The 23,553-nt window shown below is 48.3% G+C and overlaps 2 protein-coding genes across 2 annotated transcripts; both read right to left on the reverse strand.

The window, feature by feature from the left end:
• Positions 1-2,831: 2,831 nt before the first annotated feature.
• LOC131258775 (cilia- and flagella-associated protein 58-like) lies at positions 2,832-6,161 on the reverse strand. Its single transcript, XM_058260155.1, has 7 exons — positions 6,039-6,161; positions 5,614-5,963; positions 4,923-5,549; positions 4,731-4,858; positions 4,074-4,651; positions 3,287-4,003; positions 2,832-3,190 (listed from the first exon to the last, which is right to left on the reverse strand). Exons 1-7 carry the CDS (start codon positions 6,159-6,161, stop codon positions 3,002-3,004), a joined length of 2,712 nt encoding a protein of 903 aa, XP_058116138.1. The 3' UTR covers positions 2,832-3,001.
• A 504-nt stretch (positions 6,162-6,665) lies between these two features.
• Positions 6,666-23,030, reverse strand: LOC131272236 (lateral signaling target protein 2 homolog). The gene is made up of 4 exons (XM_058273903.1): positions 22,249-23,030; positions 11,860-12,000; positions 9,534-11,791; positions 6,666-9,309 (listed from the first exon to the last, which is right to left on the reverse strand). Exons 1-4 carry the CDS (start codon positions 22,282-22,284, stop codon positions 8,394-8,396), a joined length of 3,351 nt encoding a protein of 1,116 aa, XP_058129886.1. The 5' UTR covers positions 22,285-23,030; the 3' UTR covers positions 6,666-8,393.
• Positions 23,031-23,553: the final 523 nt, after the last annotated feature.

A 23,553-nucleotide genomic window follows, 5' to 3' on the forward strand; every position in this document is an offset into this window, starting at 1 on the left:
GCGAGTGACTTCGTAAGGCGTCTCCATCGAGGTTCGTCGCTTACCGCCATTCCAATGTCACGGATGAAGCAATCGGCGATCAAATCGACATCCAAGGCAGGCCGGCATTCACTAGCGACGATGTTTAAAACCTTTCTATCAGTTTCAAATGCGTGCTGCGTATTTGCCGTAAAACAAACACCCGAAATGTGCATGAGAAAATAAACAAACACAAAACACATCCAACGATATGCGACGATCTGTGCGACATTTGCGACATTTGCGCCGTAGCGGCGGCCATTGAAACTTAGGAAAATTAGTCGATAACACATAACATTCTAAAAGCTGCGTGTGACATTGGAACGAAGATGATCATTTCGGCTGACCGTGTGTCACCTCGTGCGACGGAAGGTCGATCGAGCGGAACACTAATCTAAATTTAATTTACAGCCCGATGAAACAAACTGGGTGGTGCCCAAAGTGGTTGAAGACAGCCGATTTCCTTGGGAATTTGATTTTGTAAAAGCCCCACTTAACGCTACAAAAACATTCCACTGGGCGTCCTTGGCCGGGGGCTGGGGTTTGGTGAAAACTGCGCCGTGAAACGGAAATGCGGCACACGATCTTTTTCGTTTTCGAATTCGATTTCGAATGATACGCACTATTTCACGTGCAGTTCGATGGATCGACGTTTAACATTGTAGTTAAATCTCCCTAAACCAACCTGGAGTCCCAAACAAGTTTTTTGTTTGCTTCAACTATTTGTGATAAAATCGCAATGCTGCAGATAAAGTGATTCTCGAGTGTTATGATTAATTAAAATGCGCCCATTAAGCTCTACTAATAAGAAGGAATGCGTGAGAAATGTACCTAATTGGTAGTGAGTCCCGATAAAACATGTCTAATTTTCAAACGATCTATTCTCCCTTTCTTTCCCTCACGCCCTTCCCGGTCAAACACTCTCCCTCGATTGCTGTTGATAGCACTAGGTACAACTGCTACCAACCGGTTGCTTATGCACCCGAGCGAAATGTAAGTGCATCATGCACCGGCTACGGTTGCGTCTTCCGCGTTACGTGACATGCACAAGCCTGATCCCTTCTAGCCCCTCCCCTCCCCCAAGGAGACCCCCTCAGTGCACGCTTTGTAGACGAACGAGTTTGTCTGTGCGATTTTCAGTAGGCGATGAAAACTATTTTTCCAGTCGGCCATGTTGTTGCCTTTTGATTTTACCCTACTACACGCATCGGGAATGAACGATCGCATGTGCGATCTCGGGGTAAGGGTTGCTAGGGGTTGCCGTAAACGCACCTAATACGCCGGTCAGTGGGCCAGCGGAGGGGAAGGGGGAGCGGTAGCGAGTCGTTTGAAATCTAATCTATCGCAGGCGGTGCAAGTAAACAGATTGCGTAATGGTGTTGACCAGCGCATATCGTCTCATAAGCAGATCGAGTCAATCGTTTCTTATGTTTGGGTAAACGGTGGAGCCATTTGGCAGACATTGTGGGTTTTCTGGTCTAAATCCCTAAATAGAATTTATTACTTAGTTCAAAGATAGCTAAAGAAATTGCAAGGAAGTCGTGTATGTAACGTCGATTTAAATTGATCGTACACATGGATATTCAACGCAGTAGGATACAATGGATTTGCCAGAGGTCGTACAGGTGAAATCGAACGCTTTTGTCATCTGTCGAGGAGTTACAAATGCGCTCGTAGAAGTATAATTTTACATTCGATAAGCCGCAATCGGAGAACTACAATCGTTTGCTTGCGGTTGAGGTACAGGTTTTTTTGCAACCCGGAATGATAGCACGGCCACTTTCATCCGATTGGTCCACACACATTCTCAACTACATGCTCACCGAAGGGTGCCTCTTTAACTGGCAACCCCGTCCCTGGGAACCTGCCAACCCACAACACAACAATTGACGCAAGCGAGTCAAGGCTACTTACATCGGGCGGAACGCGGAACGTCCCCAAGAGCGAGGTCCACGACGTCGCATCGTGTGCTTATTTATGACGGGCACTATGACGAATGATATTGCAGGCACTATCTCTTCCGCGAGGACCGTAGTTTGCGCCAGTGCACCAGCAGAGACCTTCGCGAGGGGCAATGAACCGTGGACTTTTCCAAGACGTTCTGGATGCAGCATAAAAAGGAACCTGTTCAACCGGGTCTAAAGCTGGATTTTATTTGCTCCCTGTACCGAATCGAATCCCGCGGTATGGTTGATAAACAACTTTTACTACTTCCACTGCAATCCTTACAATCAATTTACCTACAAGAGGCCGGATAAGGTTAAGAGAATTGCCCTTTTTTGTTACGTCTGGTATAAAACTAAAATAAAGATTTAACTATTTTAATGTTCTCGTCAGGGGTTTTGAAAAAAAAAAACGCAAGGAACAACAACAAAATAATAATGGAAACTTTAGATGACTTCACTACGCAAATGTCAGGATACTACAAAATTGCATTTTTAGATTGTTTGAAAATCCTTCAAAACCATTGCATGGTTAAATTTCTCAATACTTCAACCCATATGCGGGAACCACGTCTTGCATCACTTGGAGAAATGTGCAGACCCGGTATGTAATACTCGAGCGGGACGTTCTAATTTGCATGCAAAAAGGCCGGTCATGTCGGTCCAACTACCGGAAACTCAAGCGACATCACTCCATCGACCACGTGGACACGGCGTTTGACGATTACCACACGGCAGAGCTGACTGGGCATAGTTCTTTCGATTTTCAACTACAACCACTTTTTTGTAGGGTTGGTTACTATTTATTTTTCACACTTCTTGCAACCAAACGGCACACACACACATAGTCAGGGTAGAAGGGATGAAGGCAGGGGGGATGGAAAAATGCAAACAAAACGTAAGTCAATAAAATCAAAGTAAACTGTCGGGCGAGGAGGAACCGTTGCGATTTGTGGTACGACGATGACGTTATGGGATTTGTTTGCCCCTTTTTCTCCTCTCCTTCACGGCGCGGAATTCTACGCCGACGACGGACGTTTTTAGCAGATTGCCCGAAAGCCAGACCCGAGCGTACGATAGCCGGCCGTATGCGCACCCTGGCTGGTCGTGCGAATTACAATAATGTCGCTGGTGGTGGTCGTGGTGGTCGTTGTGGTGGTGCCACCCTGCTGCATACCCTCCAGCCGATGACCGCGGATGTTCTCTACAAGCTTAATTTTCTCACGTTTCTGCAAAACCAATTGGAATCGAATAAGCAGCGCAGTGGAAAATGTCATTACCATAAACAAACGAACGCCACGCCCCGGGGGCGTCCGCGTACGTACCTCTTTGACCAGCTCCTTCTTGGTCTCCAGCAGGGCTTGCTTCAGCTGCTCCAGGGTGCAGTCCTTGGACTTGCTGTCAAGCTCCTTGATGCGTATCTCCGCCGCGAGCGCCTTCAGCTTTCTGGTGCGTGCCGTCAGTGCTCGCTGGGTTGCCGAGAGCCTTTCCTTCACCTTGTGGCTCGGCAGCTTCTCCACCACGCCTTTGAGCGCTTCGTACATCTTCTCCGACTGCTGGAGCGTTTTCTCCTGCTCGGACACGGTCACCGATTGGTAGAGGACGCGACGCTGCAGCGTCTGCACCTTCACGATCAGGTCCATCTTTTCCGGATCTTTGCCACTCAGCTTGCGCCAGCGGTGCACGTTCATCGGGGTTAGCATTTCGTCCTCGAGCGCTCGGGCCTTCACGCGCTCCTGGTTCAGCACGCGATTTAACTGCAACACCTCCTGGCGCATGTCGGCCGTGTTGGCTAGACCGCGCGTCAGCAGGTTGCGTTGCGAGCGCAGATTACTGATTTCGATCTTCAGCAGTCGGATGTCGTCCAACCGATCGCGGTACTGATTCTCCCCTCGGTCGAGGGCCATGTTCAACATGTTCAGCTTCTCCGTCAGGTTGTTGATTTCATCCACGCGCTGCGTCAACTGGACTTTGACCAGGTCCTTTTCATTGATCGCACCCTCGAGTTGCTTCTTCAGGCGCGTCATGTTGGCAGAATCGTCCTGTGCAAAAAACAAAAACAAAGAACAACCAGTGTCACCAAATTGTTGTCACACTTCCAATTCCACCCACCGAAAGTGTCTTATTGAGGCGCGTATTTTCGTTCGTCTTCTCGCTCAGCTCGGACTTGGAGTGCTGCAGCGCGATGCTGATGTTCTGTACGTCCGTCTTGAGCGTTTGCTTTTCCTTCTCCACCTTGTCGATCGTTTTGTTCGCCTTGAAGAGCTCCGCCACCTTGTTGGCATTTTCCTCCTTCAGCTGGTCGACACTCCGGATCGCGTTCTTCAGGCGCTCCTTCAGACCCTCCGTCTCCTTGCTGCACGTCATGAGATCACGCTCGAAAATGTTCCGCTCGCCGCGCGTAATCTCGAGCAAATTTTGACACTGGAACAGCTTGGCTTCGCATTCCTTCAGCTTCTCGCGCAGCTCCCCGACCAGATTCTGCTTGTACAGGAGGTCCTCGTTGAGCTGTTCGATTTTGTCCGAGAGATTTTGCACCTCCTCCGCGTTCCGGTCGCGGTCCTTCTCGACCTTTAGCATGAGTGTTTGCTGCTTTTGAGCGGACGCCAGGTGCGCCTTGATTTCGTTCTCGAGAGTCTTCTGTGCCTTATCGAGGAGGGTCATCTGTTCTGTTTGGTCTCCAATTGTTTCTGAAAGAAATGTAAATATGGACATTGGGAAGGTTTCAACTGTTTGTAAATGGCCAGCAAAACACGTAATGATACGAACTGTTAGCCTTAACGAGATCCTTTCGTACGAGATCCCGTTCCCGAAGGACGGCATCTACTTGTTTCTTTGCAATATCGAATGACTTCTTCGATGCATCACGTTCTTTTTCGAAAGTTACAATAGTGTTCCTGGAAGATAAAAATGGCAGATACATTTGCTGGCTCTCAACAGAATACACATTCCGACACCTACTTCAGTTTGGCCACCTCCTGCTCGAGCGTGGCCTTCGTTTGCTCGATCATTTGGATGCGCTTCTGAAGAACCTCACGTGTTTTCACCAACTTTGCGTTCTCCAGCCGGAACTTGTTGTTCTCGTCCTCCTTCAGCTTCAGGATGTTTACCTTCGTGTTCAGCTCGTTGGTGACCTTCTCCTTCAGCTGGACCATATTGTCAAAGTCCGCCTGCGCCTTCGCTAGCTTCACCTGGGTCAGATTGTTCGTCGTCATGATGCGCTCCAGGTTGGTCCGAACGGCGGCATTCTGCATGGTCAGCTGCACGGAAGCCTTATGGTTCGAGTCGGCCAGCGCTTTGAAATGCTTTGCCTCCTCAGTTTTGATGGCCAGATCCGCCACCAGCTCGGTGTGCTGCGTTTGTAGGCTCTCGAGCTGCCGTTTGTCGCGGAAAGCTTCGTTCGACGTTTCATCCAGCACCTTGTAGAGTTCCTTCACTTTTGTCTCCGCCTCGAAACTCTTTTGCTCCAGTTCTTCCATGTAGAGACGTTGGGTGTGTAAGCGACGGTTCAGTTCTTCCACCTCCGCGTACAGACGATCCCGTTCACGTAAAATACCTTCCTTATGCTTGTTCATCGAGGGACCCACACTGCAAAGGAGAACATGGCTATAACTATCACTGACCCTTTTTGAACGTCATCAACCATTCTTACTCATCATCTCGGTCACCGTAACGATCACCGTCCGAGTGGAGTTTTTCCAACTTTTCCCGCATCTGGTTCATCGCTTCCTGGACGTTCTGTTCGCGAGTTTGAGCGGCATCTGCACGCTTCCAGGCGTCCTGAATTTCCGACTTAAGCGTCTGTATGGTGTCCTGGTCGCGTTGCGAGATCTGCATCGCTTGCGCGACCCGCCCGGAAGCAGCGGACACTTCGTCTTGCATTTTTCCGATCCGGTCCTGCTCTTCAATCAGCTGCTGGCGTAGATTCTGGCCCGTAATGAGCAGCTTCTGGAAATCTTCCGCCAGTCCATACTGTCCGTTTCCTTGCAGGTCCTTCACGGTCTGTGAACGGTTGATAACAGAAGATGAAATTAACTCCTCTAACACGTTCAACTTAAAGACATTTCTTGCACTCACCAGGTTAGCCTTGGAGCAGAGTTCCTCGAAAAACTCATCCGTAATCTCCTTCGGCACCAGATCGTCCTCGAAGGTCGATTCTGGTGCTTGTGAATCTTCACCACTTTCCTCTATTTGGTCCATTTTCACGCCGTTTATCCAAAATGCTTACTTTCTTCACTCCGATTTGTAGTTATTCGCTTCCGGACGGGAAAAGTGCAACCTATAGAATGAAAATTTTCTGTTCCTGTTTTCTACGTACAAACAACACCATGCGACCATGCAGGCTCCATGGAAACCGATGGCTCCGACGGGCAACAATGCACCATGCAATGAGGCCACACGGGTTTTTTTCCTCCGGAATGTGTGTCAACAAAAAGCCGCAGACGTGCAGGGACGCGGCCAAATAGCAACAAGTGTCCCAGCTGGTGAAGGACTTGCTTACTAAGACCGGAGCAATGCTGAACACAACAATATTATATCCTAGAAACCATGACGGGTAGTCCAGCAAATGGTTGCTAAGATAATGATTATTTTTAGGGTGAAAGAAAATGGATAGAACTGTGCTCGTTGTGATAGAACCGTCAACATTTTTGTTATCATTTACTGCACAAGCAAATAAGGACACGCGTGTTCATTCGAAGACGAAGCATAACTCGTCTTTGCGTTTATTGTTTTTTTTTTTCGATTTAACTCTGTGGAATCGTGAACTCAAGCATAAATTTTAATTGTTTATGTTGTTTTTATTTGTTTTCATTTCCGCTCTCCACGTGGATAACAAACGGACCCGACCGTGTAGCACACTGTCCCTACATACTATTGCTCCATGACGTAGTTCCATTGCCTTCGCATCGGATCTTCTAATCCCGTTGTTGTTATTTCTGTTTTTATTTGTCACTGACTTTTGTCGACAATATTTTTGTTTTTACTTTAGTTGTATCAATTTTTAAAAATATATTTATATAGATATCACCCAAATGAAGGTTTCGCGCTTCCTTGCACAAATTACAGTTCGTTCCTGTACGTTTCTCATCGCAATTCATATACACTCGTATCAATATTTCCGTGTTTACGCACGCTTTTACGTTTTGCTGTGGTTTTCATTTGTATTTTTTGCCTGCCGGCCCCTTCGTACATACTTGGTTATTTGTTTTTCTTCTTTCTGGAAACTTTTGAAGCAATAGAAAGAACTAGCCTGTTCAGCTTGCATTCACTAAACGGTACGCTTTTGCTCAACCGTACCAACCACGCGAGCGAGATGGTTCGTTTTTCTATTCGCCCGATCTAGCAGTATGAAGCCACCGGGTAAGCGCCGGCGCGAATATCGTTATCTAGGTAAATTTATTATGATCGCAGGATGGACGAAAATGGTCGAAAAACTTCCTAATCGAATGTAGATAATAATAAAAAAAAGCAACATAAACAACAGAATCACTCAATTTCGATTTAAATTTGCCTGGTCGATTTAAATTTGACTAAATGACTACATTTCTTTGCTTTTCTTTTAATTGTATACACAAACAAAACCACGCACCGTAACCCAAAATGCGAACGATTGGCATGGGTAAGAGAAAAAAAGAGAGAGTTTCTTATAACAAAGTCTTCGCAGTTCATTTAATTGATGCCAAAAGTACAGCAAAAGAAGGAGAGGACTTTTTCACCCTTCGCCCTTGTCCTGGGAATGTGACGCCTATCGTATCGACGTATCGACTTATAGCAGTGGTTCGGTTATTCGTTGGGGGTACTTTTTTCATGTTATGGAATATACGTTTTGATCAAACAACATTTTTCTTCGTCCATTAATTTTCTCTTTTCTTATATTCGATTCCAATCATCAACAGCGAAGGTTTTTTTTGTTTGCCTTTTTATCATTAGATGGGTCTCCCCCGTGGTTTGAGGAGCTGTTTTCTTGGTGTCATGAATTGGTCACATTTTCGCTATCGCATACAATCTGGCCCGGTAGTGGCTGCTGCTGCAGTAACCTCGGGTAATGCCGTCAACTTTTGTGACATGGAACATTTTATACAATTTTATCCGACAGAAGGACACAGAAGACGTGTGGAACAAAATAATAAGTAAAAATCCAACAAACAGAAAACAAGTACAAAGATATTCATAATGAAGAAAACACTTCCACAGCGTGTCAACGCGCAACGGTCAAATAATGGTGAAAGATTATCACAAAACGGTACGAGTAAAAACAATACATTGTTGGACAGTTCTGGGACAATAGTTGAAACACGTGTAGTTTCGACTCGTCAGGGATGTGGTCAAATCGATAGAAAAAAGGGTATTATATAAAACACAATCAACGTCGCGAGGGACAAAATGGGAAGAGCAAATGAGGAAAGACCCCTATGGGGTGTGAATAAGAAATTAAACGCCGACTTCCCGCACGAAACAATCCCGACACACACGGACGGCTTTTGTGAGGCCGTACTTTGGCAGCGGGGCGGACACATTGGAGCAAATGCCACAGAACACTCCGCCACAGTTGCGGCAGTGATGCCGCCTACGGAACGGCGTAAAAGCTGACGCACACGACATGCACCGGGGCGCGTCACAGTCCGGAATCCACCGTGGCGGTTCCTCCGGCATCCTCCGCTGCTGTTCAATGTGCAGTTCCCGTCCAGACGGAGAGGCATGCATCGCGGTGGAGCCCTGATTGCCACTTCCCCCATTGCTATTGCTATTGATTGGACTGTTGGGGCTGCTTCGGCTGCGGCCAAAGTCACCCTTCGACCCGCTGGCACTGTGCCGCCGGGAGGACGCTTTGCTTCCCTCCACCACAATGCACGCTTCGCTCAAACTGACGCTACGCTCCTGTGCCGTACGGGTTCCGCCGGTGCCGGTCGAATGGCCACCGCTTCCTCCGGGCGATGACGTCACAACCGACACGGACACGTTCACGGTAACGTTGCCACTTTCGACGCTGGCCGTACGACGCACCGGGGACGAATCGCCCGACGACGCAAACACCGAATCCTGCTCGGGGTTTGCCTCCTCGGCCGAGTAGATGCTCTGGCTCGAGCCACCGCTGTGGTTCTGGTCGGCCGTGATCACGTCCTGCTCGCTCGCGCGAAACTCGAACAGATCCGACGGATGCTGGCTGTCCTTCGATTCCTCATCACTGCCGCTCGTCTCCGGCGGTTCCTCCGGCTCGGGTGGCGACGAGTTCATGATGAACACGCTCTTCAACATCTTTCGCAGATCGGCCGCAAAGTTTGTCTGCAGCTGATCGGCGACGCCCGCGATACACACGAACAATCGATGCAGAAGGTTCTCCGTTGTCCTGGAAAAATAGAGAAATATTATTAAAACGATGATCTTACAATTACTACAATAATTAGCTACGAAATCACAACCACTCCCAGAAAAGGGTAGTTGGGATCGCCAGCAACCAACGCGATAAAGAATCTTCATTATCCACTTCCTTCCTTATGTTCGATGTCTCTAAAATTTCCTTTCATTCATTACCGCTTCTAAATCATTTCACTCGAACCGAACGACACTTACTTAAACTTATTTCGGCCGGCCGCTCGGATGGCCAACGTCACCTCGTGCGCATCGCTGCATTCACTTTGCGTCGGTGAAGTATCACAGCTGGAGGAGGACACGCATTGCTGCTGCTTCTGATGCGATCGATTGTAACGACCGTTGCCGCCATTGGAGGTGCTGGTGCCGGTCGTTGCAGTGGGCCCGGAAGTCGCAGCAGTACCATCACCAGACGCGGCGTAGGAATGGTGGTGATGATGGTGATGATGATGATGATGGTGATGGGAGGACGATTGGGATTTGCGCGTGGACACCGACGATGACGTCGATGCCCGCGGCCGATGGTGGTGCTGCTTGCGATGGTGATTGTGTTGCGGATGTTTCGTCGTTTGGCCGGATCCAGTCACCAGACCGGAGACATCGTTGGCAGCATTGGGATGAGTTTCTACCGACACGCTTCCCAGCGTCTGCTTCGCTCCCTCCGTCAGACCGTCGTCATCGTCGTCGTCGTCATCGGCATCAACGTCGGCTTCCATCTGCTCATCTTCTTCCTCATCGTCGCTTGAGGACTCGCTTATTTCCGACGGCTTTCGTGCGTCTCTCGACGTCTTCTGTAGGCTTGCACTTCTCGAACGGCGTAGGACTTTCGTGCCGCTCTCTATTGTCGTCGTTACGGCTACAGTTGTTGGAACAACGCCACCAAATACCATCGCCCGTTCGCTTTCCATCTCGGGTGACATGTCGGTGCTGTGGGACGCCGTACCGTGACCCGAGTCCGACTCAACGGTGGGCTGTTGACCGGGTGTGATAGCTGGCGAAACAACACCTACGCCATGGGGGGAAGTCGCTAGCATACTCTCGATGTTTGCACGCGTCGTTGGTGAGGATACTTCGAGCTGAGACACTTCCACAGTGAGCAACCGCAATTCGTCGTCCGTCGCGATAAAACTGTCCGTCAGTGGAGCCTCATTCGTCTGTAGTAGATTGCCAAAGTTGGTGTTCGGTATGAGATACCCGGAGGCACAGTCCGTCATCGCTAGTGGGTTCTTTGGGCTAGCCTCCCCATCCATCTCCTGCTCGTCGTCATCGTCATCATCATCATCGTCGCCCTCGTCGCCGTGGGCTGGATTGTTATTGTCTTCTTCCTCCTTCAAGGCAGCCTCTCGGTGATCGCCCTCGAAGGTGATCGTGGGTAGTGCGCCCTGCGAGGAGGATTGCTGTCTAAGAAGGAGCTGGTTGTTACGATTCCGCGTGCGGTTGTTACTAGTGCTACTGGTACTGCTGCCGCTGCTGCTGGTACCACTGCCACTACTTCCCGTACCGTTCTCACCAACCACACCGAACGATTGACTAACTACGTGAGAGCTCCTATCACCACCGGTCGGGTCGGTTTCTTTGTCACCGGCAACGTCCATTGTCGTCGTGACCGTGGTCGTCGTTACAATGACCACATGCTCGCTGCTTTCACCCATCGGTTCGTGCACGTCTTCGCCCTCCTTCGCACCCCCGGCACGGTCCTCATCACAGATCAACGGGTCGCTCATGTGTATCTCCTCGTTCGTGCAGAGCAACTTCTCCAGCTGGTACAGCTCGTGCTTGGTCAGCGTGTGCAGCAGGTCACGCATCTTGATCAACAGCTTCCGGAACGGACGGAACATCTCGGAGATGTTGTCCGCCGGCTGGTCCATGTTGAGTGGACCATCGCGAAAGATAACCAGCCCCGCGATAATGGCCAACCGTGGAATGGAGAACATTAGAGCCGGATCGTACGAGTCGACCTGCTCCTGCTCGAGCAGGCCCGTCTTCAGTGCACGCTGCAGCGTCTCGGAGAACAGCACGCAGATCAACTCCTGCATCTCGTACTCCTGCTTCGTCTTCACCTGCACCATGGCGCTCACGTACACCAGCTCGAACTCGGCGAACAGCCGGTCGAAGATCTTCAGACTTTCGTACAGCTGCTCGGTGGCTGCGTCGTTAAAGTCGAGCCGTAGCGTCGGACTGTTCGGGATGTTGTTGCGAAGGCACTGCTCCCGGAGCCGGTTGCGCACGATCTCCAGGCTCTTGGTGACCGCTTTCGCCAGCGGGCGCATCTTTGCCGACTCGGCCTCGCGGTTCAGAATCGACGAGCCGGCCGCCAGACACTCCGCGCCGAACCACAGCTGCCCGGCCAGGCTCTCCTGCAGCACCTCCTCGGGGAACTTCACTCGAAAGGCACGCGGTGCGCGATCGTCGCAGAGCAGCTCGTCCATGATCTGATTCGTGATGGCTAGGACACGATCCTGCGGAGGAGGCAAATTGAGGGTTAGTAAAATATAAACCGTGGTGAAAGAGGTGTCTCAGCCCTTACCTGGCCCTGACGAAGACGGCTAACTAGCCGGGTGCATCGTACTGGCTCGGTTCGTCCATCAAAACTGTCCAGCTCGCTGGCGATCGCTGTCAGGGCACGATCCGCATGGTAAAATCGTGCCAGCAGCGATTTGTCGTCGGCCTTTAGGGAAGAAAAGGAACGCGGTAAGTAAAGTTTGATTTTAGAAATATGACGAATGAAATTAACAGGATGGATGGTGTAATGTTTAGAAGAAGGTTATACGATCAATAAATATCAAGTTAAAAATAAAATATTTATAGGTTTGAAATAGGGTCTTTTAAAAATAACTAAACGATTTTTAAAAGACCTAAATACTTGATATGATCATGTCATCGATCATCAGATTTATCTTATCGAAACAAAATAGCATTGAAAGCCTCTTATTCACATATAAAACATCTTTTCGGTCAGAGATGACCAGCCCTGGAGTGATTTCTGTTCACACAATTATCTAATGTTTACTTTGAAACGCTTATAACAACAGAAATGTCGACGGCAAAACCATTACTTAGACGTTGCGATCGATCGGATAATATTGAGCTGTCCAATTACGTACGCATTACAAGTGGATTAAAGGAGCGAAAATGCATTATAGATGAAATGAGGAAGAAAAAAATGGCCATGCATAAAACATAACGTGCTATATAACGGACACCCTGACCACGAAACGCTTCACACGCGGCGGTTTTGAGTATCGAAGCGACTAGTTGCTTGTTCGATCAAAAGTCCTAGTCTCCCGAGGGCCCAATGGATACGTCACACGACGCACTCAGTCAGTGTCGTTGCTGCTTATCATCGCCACTTCCTTGCTGCAGTTGTCACGCCTGCAAACGAGCTTGACGTCTGTCCCAACCCGATATTGGCGAGCGGGGGTTTGTTTTACGTAATTTCCCTCGCCGGAACATGGCGGATGCGCTTCGCCTAGGTGCAATGTTGACGACGGTATTCACGCACGCACGCGCACAACTTTTACATTCCCGGCACATGGCCCACGGCAGTGAGCACGCACGCACGCACCTTGTGTTTCCTCCGGTACAAGCCGGTCGACGGAACGAAGCGCTCCACAACTCGTAATGATGGTGTGTGCAATATGTTGGCCCCAAAAAGTTGCAACCAGTAAAGTGTGGTGATTGCAGGTGAAATTTTCGCCAAAAGAGGCGTAGCGTCTCCACCCTTCCCCCCATCCCCTCCCTTCACCGAAGAAACTCGGTTACTCTAGGGTACAATCAGCGAAGCATTAACCGCGAGCGTCGAGTGGAAGGAAGAAGTCGGGCGAACCGGATGGATGCGCCGGTAAGCCGTTAGTAAACAAACGGTGTTTACGGCCTCCTGGCCCCTCGAAGCCAGTGCACAATAATAAAAATAATAATAATCAACAATCCACCCGTTACGTGTGCGCGCACAGTGAGCGAATCTAATCGAAAAACGGGCCATGCGATTTTCCTCCTTGCAGACCGGCCGGGCCCTGCTTTTGGAGTTACGGAACACATACAACACAGACACACACCTTGGTTGGGTTCCTTTTCACAATTGCCACACCGAACAATTGCTGATGATGGAAAGGATCCATTCAGGGTGATGGGGACCTCGAAACCGGAAGCCAGAAGACGACCCAGGGGTGGGAGAGACTTTCGGGACACAATCGTTTGAAAGGCGACAGACAAACGTCGCATCATTCATCTTCGCAAAACAACGGGACACACAAACGGAACGTGTTACGAAAGTGTAGCTCGGAACAAACAAACCCGTCCGGTCATCAGGCGTCGGAAACGGAACAGACGACGTCTCTGGGTTGCGGAAAAGTGGGTCACCCCCGCACACACACAATCGGGCTGTCGCGAAGACTAATTGTACGTCGGTGGGCAGCTTCCGTTTTACGCCAGTTTTTCCCGTCCCCTTTCAACCGGGAGGAAAGGTCATGCCGGAGATAGGACAAGCAAAACAAAAAGGGACACAGTACCGGCTTTCTTTCTGCTGTCATCACCACAAATGCACACACCCACACACATACACTTGCCCCAACCTCGAAGCAGACGATCAGCTTTAGCAGGAAATAACGCTGAATCATTTCCATTACGATCCGAACGGGTTCAGTGGGTGATCGCGCGGTTTTGCCAACGTTATCTAATGTGTAAAATGCAAGGGAAGTTTGCCATTACCAGGAAACCATATGCAGCCTACACGGTGCATTAATAAGATGCAAAAAAAAGTAGACCACCTCCGGTCGTGGCCACAATCACGTTTGTTTTACACACGTTGCAACTGATCCGCAACGAAAACCGGCGCTTGAAAATTAAATAAACTCAACACTTGCAGCCAACATGTGAACGTCAAAACAACAACCAGCCAATCTGTTTGCCGGTCTTTGGGCACCTGTGTTTTTGATTGCAGTGTTTTAAACACAAGGAAATCGGTGTGGGTCCTAGGACAATATTTTCTGTTTCTTGTTTCTCAAAAAACGTGATGTTTGGTGTGAAAATGAACCAGCGATGGTAAAGGTTACCAGTCTTTCCCCATGTTTACAAACGAAAACAAACGAAATGTTCACCAAGGAAGTGATCCACGCCATACGAAAAGATAAGGCGTTCATCAGGCCAAAAAAGAAACTGGGAATGAGATAACTGCACCAACAAAAAACTTAAAGGTCTCCTCATGTATTTAACGAATTATATCGCACACCTTTTCCGCACATTATCGATGTAGCTTGATATTATGTAAAACAACAAACATTAGCAATTCAAATGAAATTTCTCTTAAACAATTTTTTTTCTACGTTTATTATATTTTTCTTCGTCCCGAATTTATAAATCGACGAGCTATGAGACATTGGAACTTCTTGAATTTTAAATCATAAGAAAGTTATTAAACAGAGAAGAGGTTTCGGGCGCTTTTTGGTAAAATTAATGACCTTAAGAGTCCGATGGAAAATGTGGCTCGTCAAATATGATACATCGAGTGTTCAAACAGAAACGGTTACCACACACTGATAGCGACAACTGGTTAACCTAGACATGGTTATGTGGACGACGGCAACATGCAAATGTGCCAATCGTGACCTCACGGTTTAGACGCGGCCAACCCCTGGCCGCTCCAAAAGGCTTTCGGCTCCAAAGAAGGTGCCGCTTTCGCTCCAATTAGTCGCTAAGGGTTGGTGTGTGTGTGTGCTTCCAACACCGCCAAACAATGCAGTAGAGACGAGAGATAAGATTTATCAGCCGGTCCCGATAAAAGCTGGTCAAGTGTCTCCACGAGGTTTGCGTTCGTCGCCGGGGATTTTCCAACCGCATCGGGAATAGTATCAACGCAAAAAGGAAGTTTTCGCTGTGCTGGTGGTCAGCACGTTCACGACCCACAAAACAACGCCAAAGTCTTCAGAAGCGGCGAAGCGGTACATTGATAAGGCGAGTCGGGCTGCCTTCATCATGCTTTGGAGTCGTCAGTCGAAACTGTCCATGATTGTGTACCCAAACAAAAGAACCCTCCCCGGGGGGACAAATCAGTGTGCGGTTGGTGAAAGTAATTACAAATAGAAAGAAAAAAAAACATGTTCACAACATTTGACCCGTGCGATAAGCGATGATAGGCACGCGCAGCTTTAGTTGTTAACGAAAAATAAATTCAAGCGAAGTTTGCATGAGGCATACTAGCATCTGAGTCTTTCGGATGCTGTTGGCAACGAAAGGAACGGCGCCTAAAATCCTTTCTCTCCCACGAGAGCCATTTTCCCCACTTTCTTGAAGGCCACGCGACTCGCTGTAATGCGAACTGATTCTGATAAGCGTGCATCTACAGCGAGAGAAAATGTGTTTTCGTGTGTTGGTGGCAAGAGGTGGGCTTCGTAAACCCGCCTCGAGGACCCCAACGTGTGGTCGTGAACGCGGTTTTGTGCACTTTCGTTTCACTTTTCACCTCTTCACAAACGTCTGCGAAGATCGAGGTCTGGGGGGGCTGAAGCTGATGTGGGATGGGAAAACTCGTTTTGTATCAGACCATTTCCCATTCGCGCTGGGGAAGAAGGAAAAAATAAAACCGAACGGTGCAAGTCAGATGCAAACCCCCCGCGCGCGTCGCGTCGCGTCGCGAATGGATGAAAAGGAAAGCGATACATTCGCAGCGGAAAGGCAACAGGTGTCCAAGCACCCCAGGAAGGTGTGTCGAGGGAGGGAGCGGAGAGTTACTTTCACCTTTATCCACGACGAGATCCGCGACACCGTCAACCGTCTGCAACTTCGAACCGCTCCAGAAGAAAGAGGCTCGCGGTGGCCAAAGTTGATGGCGCTCCTAACTGAACACACACTTGAACAATCCGATTTTCCGTGGGCTTCCGCGCGCATTAGGAGCCCCACTTTATGGAATGCATTTTCGCGAACAGCTTCCCCTCGGTGTCCGATGTGGCTGGAAGTAATTGGCAACCACTTGACACAATTTCGAGGCGGTGGTCTCTTGAAAATGCATTTCCAACGGGCCGAGCGGACGGGAGGATATAATTGTCCTACAAATTGTCCGTTGCAAGATTGCGCTGGGAAAAGTGGATGACAAATTAATGAAAAAGATGGTTCGCGGGAAGAAATTTATCGCACCAAAGACAGCAAACAATCAGGTCGGTCCACTTATCAGTTTCCACCGGACTGAACGCAACGGTGGCCATTTAATCAAGTAGCTTTTAAGCCCCATCAACGGTAAATGGCAACTCGAGCGGCCTTTTGTTCGACTTTAATCCCCGCAAAGGTAAAGCGCAATTAATCGCGGAATGGAAAAACCGACCGGTTTGTTGGTGAGATGTTTTCAGATAAGTGTGATGGGTTTCTACTAGAAACAATTGTTACTTTGTAGCCAGTACGTTGCTGTCTTACGCGGGAAAAATAAGATCCCCCGGGTCGGGCGGGGGGGTTTTCCAAGCAAAGTTTCCTCCACGCGGTGGAAGATAATCAAGTTCTACCATTGAAGCAGTGATTCACCTTCACTCAATGTCGATTCTGTCCCAGGGAAATACAGAAAATCAGCATACCGGGCCGACAAGTCACGTGTCTGAAGTGCAGCATAGGGTTCGGCTTCAATGTTTTCAATCGACTGAACTGTGGGTTAATTCAATTTGCAATTGCAACCGACGGCGGAGGAAAAAGTGCGGCGCAAAAAACGGGGAGAAATCTTTACCACTGCAGGGAGAGGGAAAACATTGAATACGCAATTAAAAAAGACCCAACAAGACAAGACAAAGGGTGGGTGGGAGGAAGGGGGAAGAAAATCAACCCACCGTTTCCCTCATTAGCGCCCGTGTGTGGTCAACGTTTCGGTTCGAGACTCCTTCTTTTTGGGAGCGGAGCTTATGCACCACCGAAAATCATGCAAATGAGAGTGAAAGTTCATCGCCTACGAAACGTTCATTAAATGTAATCTTCACATTACAGAGCAGTGTGGAACCGTGGGGGGGGAAAAAAGGAAGATACCATCGTGGACTCCACTATCGCCTGGTGGATGTGTTTGTGGCACAAGCATCCGTGAAATTTAGCTAAGGTTTTAGGTGAGGTGAAACACAAGAGGATTGACAGTGGAGCACGGAAATCACTTTCCATTAGGCACAATTATGGTTTTTTGCTTTGGTTTCTCTCTTTACTTCGCACCTCGGAAAAGGATACGGTTAGGAGAGGCGTAAAAAACGACGTGCAGTTCCAGCATCGTGGAATTGGCGTGTCGCGTGTACTGAATGAAGGTGAAGCCACAAGAGCCACGAGGCGCGACTTACACCTTCAGTCGGTGTCAGCGAACACGTGGAGGTTGTTTTTTTTCAGGAGCCCCTGTCGAGACAGACCAACATCGAACTCACAACACAAAGAGGTACGAGAAAACCAAAAAAAAAAGCCTTGCAGTAGTTGTAGCAAAAAAAAAATATAATAATGCCACCATTAGTGCGTCAATGCGTCCGTGGCGCACGTCGGTCGGGGTGACGATTTTCCTCCCCGATCGAACCAATTTAAAAAAGAGGCAGGCCATTTACAGCCAGGCGCCTCAGCGGCCGAAAAAGCGAAACCTGTGTTGCGTCCGGTCGCCGCGAAAGAACCGGAAAATTTACTTCCTTCTTCCTCGATGCGGTCATCCTCGGCATCATTACCATCATCATCATCATCATCATCATCGTCTCCGACCGTCGTCCGCTTCTTCGCCTCAGCGGTCGCCTCGGGCAAGTTCAGTTTCGTCGTATGATTGGCGTCGCGGCCAACCAAGGTCAGTACGCAGGAACTCGTTAGCGGCTACCGTCCGTGAAGGCGACACAATGGAAATTGATCGTCGCCCTTCCGTGCACGTAAGTTTCCCCACTCCCCGTAAAACGCCGTGTCGAGTGAAAGGAGTCTCGTCGTAGGGACCGCGCCACTATACTACAACCTATACACGCGCACATAATACTCGGGTGCCACTCATTTCCCACGTGTGGTGCCTTTCTTTTCCGACCAAAGGGGCGGTACAGAGGCGTTCGTGTGGGGTGGGGCGCTTGGGTGAGAGTATGGCGACATTTACCTTTTAAAATGCTTCGTATGGAAGCAGCTTTCCAGGACAATGCAGAACGTTTAAAGTGTTGTGATTTGCTGACGCCTTTCAGTGATAAAGAAATTGGGCTTCGTGTAGCTTAAGATCTGTTCCCTAACTTCATATTCATATGGTTACATTATTGGCTGTAGTTGAGCCAACCTGGGAATGATTTTTTGACCCAAAGAGGGAACATTCTATCGCCCACTTTTGAACCCTTCTGCCCTAGTCCAAGGTTATGGCTCAAGCATGCAAATGATTTGATAAACATGTTAAAGCATGCAGGGACACTTTGGCGACGCGATACACACACAGACAGCCACAGATTAGCACGACGCACGTGCACGTCACCACTGACCTTAGCGAAGGCAAAGAGGAATAATCTTTGCGGTTTCGTTTTATATTTTTTTTTATACTTTACAACCCAACGCCAGCAGGTATTGGGGACAAAGGGATGCAGAGCACGCGAGATGCGGTCGGGTGGTGTGAGGTGTGAGGTGTGATATCGTCTGGTTCACATTCGCGCTTCCCAGAACGACCTTATTGCGTGCGAGAAACACATGAAGGCTCCGCGCCACGGTGCGACACGGTTCGTCCTTTTCCGTTGGTGGGGAATGAGAAGGATCTGCTGTTTGGGTCCCCAAAAATCGCCCCAAGATGGATAAGACAGCTCTGATTGGGTGTAAGAAGCTGATAGTGGTTTGCCTTACGTTGTGTTTTACTACAACTCAAACACCGCTCAAATCCTTGACGTGACCCAAGGAAAACTGTTCGTTTTTACGAATTATTTTTTCGTACAGCCTTTGCCTTTTTTTATTTCTACAATACAAAGTTGTTGAATTTTAAATGAGGCACGCAAAAAAGATTTACTTCTCGACTGAAACTTCCCGGGCAAAGAACTGGCCCGTTAACCCGAAGAATCAATACAAAAATTAATTCCTCACGATTCTCGGTTCGCTTCCCTCTTTTTATTAGCAGTTTTACTTCCGCACTATTTGCCATAAGAGTCAACTGCCCGCCCGAGTCACAAACAAGTGAATCCGCCATTCTGCTGCCGCAAACCGTTTCTTTGTCCAATAAGAACTCCTCTGTTTGATGAAGAATTACCCACCTTCCGGGAGGGGAGACGGTACGACTCTTCGCTTAAACGATGTGCCGTCTAAGGTAAACTAAGTTTCATTTAAATCCCCACCCGCGGTACGCTCAGATTAAACAGCTACACAACACACGTCCCGGTGGGATAGGCTTTAGGGCGCTACTGTTAGTTTTTTTTTTTGCGGTTAATGCACAGTAAGAACAAGCAAAACGAGCTGGGCGGCGATAAGATGCAGGAGGGAGCAAGGCAGTGCCGGAGGATGAGACAGTGCAGTGTCAAGTGGTGCTTCTGCCGCTCTGCCAATTGCGCCGCAGACCAAGACCTACCTAAACCGTGCCACGTGAAGAGCATAAGTGGTGACCGATGGCGATTGTGGCAAAAGGCAAGTGCAGGCACATTATAAAAGGCTCGTCCGGAGGACGCATCGGCGCTCGCTGGCGCCTTGCTTTCTGCGTTTCTTGCTGTTTTGTTTGGGTACGGCCATTCTTCACATTATCAATTATGGAAGCCGAAAGCGTGTGCGAAGGTTGAATAAGAAATGTACCACCTTGGGGGTGTTGCGTTACATCACCATTATGTATCGGTACGCTCGTCTTGTTCTTCGGTTCATTTGGCAACACTTGGATGTTCGGGCTAAGGGCTACATATTGAACCTAATGTGTTTTTCGTGTCGATACTACCGACATCGGATGATGCCGACGTACGTAAAATAACAATATTCTGGAGTTTTACGCATCCAATAGTTGTCTATGCGTCCACATAGTCTATTCCAAGCATAAAAACCTTTACCGGCTTCGGTTATGATCGTTGCCATAAAGCACACAGCATAATTTCGAATCGGCACGCAGTTTTGTTACGGAACGGTTCCGAGACTAGTTACCGGTGTTTGTGTGCACACGCCCGTACCCCACCGTGATTATATGATCGCACTGGATCGCATTTTCTTGCGACCATCAACTAACGTGAACCATGGGGCATCGGTTGGGTCTTCTTCGCCCCACCGGTCAGACGCTGACTTGACGAAACAACCAGACCAGAAAAGGCCACACACAGACACACTGTGCCCGCCACCGCTGGTTCAGTGGTGGTTCTCGGTGGCCTCCTTCGAAGCAAAACCAGTTCGAATACGACTCTCAATCTCCATCGAGTTGGTGGCGCATGGTTGCGGTCATGGTTTATGGAGCAACAATCGTGGCGTCGAGTTTGCGTCTGCTGCTGCTGCTGCTGGCCAAAGAGCATTATGCTTCATGCACCTCTTCCATGTGGCAATCGGAACAGGGACACGACGTTCCGCCAGCAGTTGTTGCAATGGTTGCGAAATGGAACCGGACTTTGTAAAAATGTAAAAATAGTTCCCACAACAACGAGCACTTCCGAACATGCGAGAACTTATTAAATGCGAAAGCTTCGCCGGTGCGAAATCATCGACGCTAAGTGGCCTCATGAAAGTCAAGCCTGGATTATTGTCATTACCATCCACTATCGACGACGGTGCCTGATTGGCGCAATCTACGGAAGAAGGAAAAAAGTTTACCAACGGCAGCACCGTTACGAGGCCGCGCTAAAATCAATTAACAAAACCGGATTGGACAAATGCAATCCGTACGAACGGAACGATAGCGTTAGCTTATCACGAAACTGCAATGAGATTCATTGACGTAGTATCGGGCTTGTCATCGACCGTATTGCGCATTGCCAGTCGGCGGTCATTCGCACGCAACCTGCGCCACCAAGGCTTCCGTTGCGCATGAGTCACGCGCGGTGCGAATTGTGTAGTTTTGGGCTGGAACTGAATTCTTTTTTGGAAGTATTTCTTCCTTCAGTACAAAATATGTGCGCCATTTGTATAAAGAATTTTTAAAGAGGCCATTGAAATATACAACCATCACCGAGGATTGTTTTGTTTGATACGGCCCAAGACTTTGCTCCAAGCCCTTCCCCGATCAGCTAAGCTAAACAGCATGGGGGACATGCGCGCCACAGGGGCCAAGACAAAGTCGTGGCTGATAAGAAACATAGGCAGATCATTGAATGGCTGCTGTTATTGGCCTGTATAATCCTCTTCGACCGTAGGGACGGCGTAGGAACTCTTCTTGGCCCCACGACACTATTATGTAGGTTATCATCATTCAAATAATCGGTCGATTGTTTGATTGCCCTGAATGAAGCGAACATTTGGGACAAGTTGTTGTTTACCTCAAAATTTCCAGTGCCAGCATTTTGACGCAGCTGTACAATGAAAACATTTTTACCGTGTTTCAAATAGAGCTGCTACGGTAGGAAAACATATGTTTTGCTTTGGAGTTTCAGCAATTGAGCATCCGAGGCATTTTTATTTTCATTCGATTATGCAGTAAAATTACTGAAAGCTTTTTTAGTGTTAAAAGCAAACATCACTGGTTTTTGTTATTGTTATTATGTTCAGTCCATTTTGAACCCAGTGCCGTTCTTTGCACCCAGTTCCGGATCGGTCGCTCTCGGACTTCACACCACTACACATTTGTCGGGCACAGAAAAACAATCGTACATTCAATTCTTGCACGTCGTCTCGGTTTTACTTTACTTTTCCTTTTCCCCTGCCCCAAATAATAAGTCTGCAGCTAGAAAACATGAAATTTCCTTCCTTTCCATGAGACAAATAATCCTGTCGACACAACGCAGCCATGAGATTCAGACGGTTTAACAAGTTTTGGTCACAAGGGCAGCGAGAAGCAAAAAAAAACCTTCGACATGATGTTTTGGCGACTTACCTTTGGTTTGTTCAACCATTTTCGCAACGAATCCATCGCTGAAGCCACCCGTGCCTGGCTGTGACTTATCAATCACACTTATCCGCACAACACGGGTTTCGACGGAAGGTTTTAACCTTTTTCCCGTTCGCACGCAGTGGATGTATGACGAACGAGCAAGACTATTTTCCAATGGCTGACACCGTTCAGCCCGCTCGGCGCCAACAGAACAATACGTTTGTTTTTGATTTCGTCACCACTCGGCCACTAGGTTGATTTGTTGTCACGGAAACTAACATGAACACAAGAAATGCACCGTCGCACCAGGCACGAAAACAAAAACACAACAGTGCTGCTTCGGGTCAGCCCCTCCCCTCAGCCATACATCATCGAAGCTGCCAGCCACGGCAAAATGGCTGCGAACCAATAGATGGGCACACTTCCGGATTCAATCACAATCACCCCAGACGGCTCATGCTTCACCTGCCTCGTAGGAATACAGCGCCCCCCGGGAATGGACGGGTTTTCCCGCTGGCGGAAGATGATTCAGTTATGGTTGCTTCACTTCTTTCTTCCTCCTTCTTCCCACGAACTCAGCACTTTACACACCACGAGAACGGAATCCTGCTCCGGAGACAGCACTCGGGTTTGCAGATAAATTCAGGACAATGGGATCCTCACACGGTCACAGAACAATCAATGCAACGCTGCTGCAGTGGCCACAATGGCTGATTTATTTATTTTCACGCTTCTCTACACTCCACAGCACGCTCGAACGCGTGAACGAACGCACCTGATGCAAGTTTACTTTCGACTGGTCAACATTCGGAGAATTCTGGCACTTTGAACACCTAACCGGTAATAGTACTACCGGTACTATTACCGGTTCAAAGTCCTTGGCCGGAACAAAACCGTCAAACGGTAAAGGTCAAATTCCCGGTTTGCTGTCCCAAATGGAAGCTAGTGGTGGGTTCTTTAAACCTGAACCGAACCTAGTTCCGTATCAAGAAAGAACTAGTAAAATATTTTGCACCAATTCGCTTGGTTCTTTTATATGAGTGATTTTCGTGTAATTATTTAAAGATTTATTATTTTAACATATTCTTCAGGATAGATTTTGAACAGAATTGAAGCTTATTAGTCTTGTGATTCTTTTCAAACCGCATCCGAGTTCCAGTAAACCAAGGTTACTGGAACGAATCATTACTTTTTTAATGAGTTGTGATCGCCAGAGATTTTTATGTGTCTTTGTATGTTTTATTCAATTATTTAGTGTTTTAAAATGAAATTAAAATATTATTTGCAAATGAATCCTTTTGGTTATCG

This window comes from Anopheles coustani, chromosome 3 (genome assembly GCF_943734705.1).
Source record: "Anopheles coustani chromosome 3, idAnoCousDA_361_x.2, whole genome shotgun sequence".
Taxonomy (NCBI): Eukaryota; Metazoa; Arthropoda; class Insecta; order Diptera; family Culicidae; genus Anopheles; species Anopheles coustani.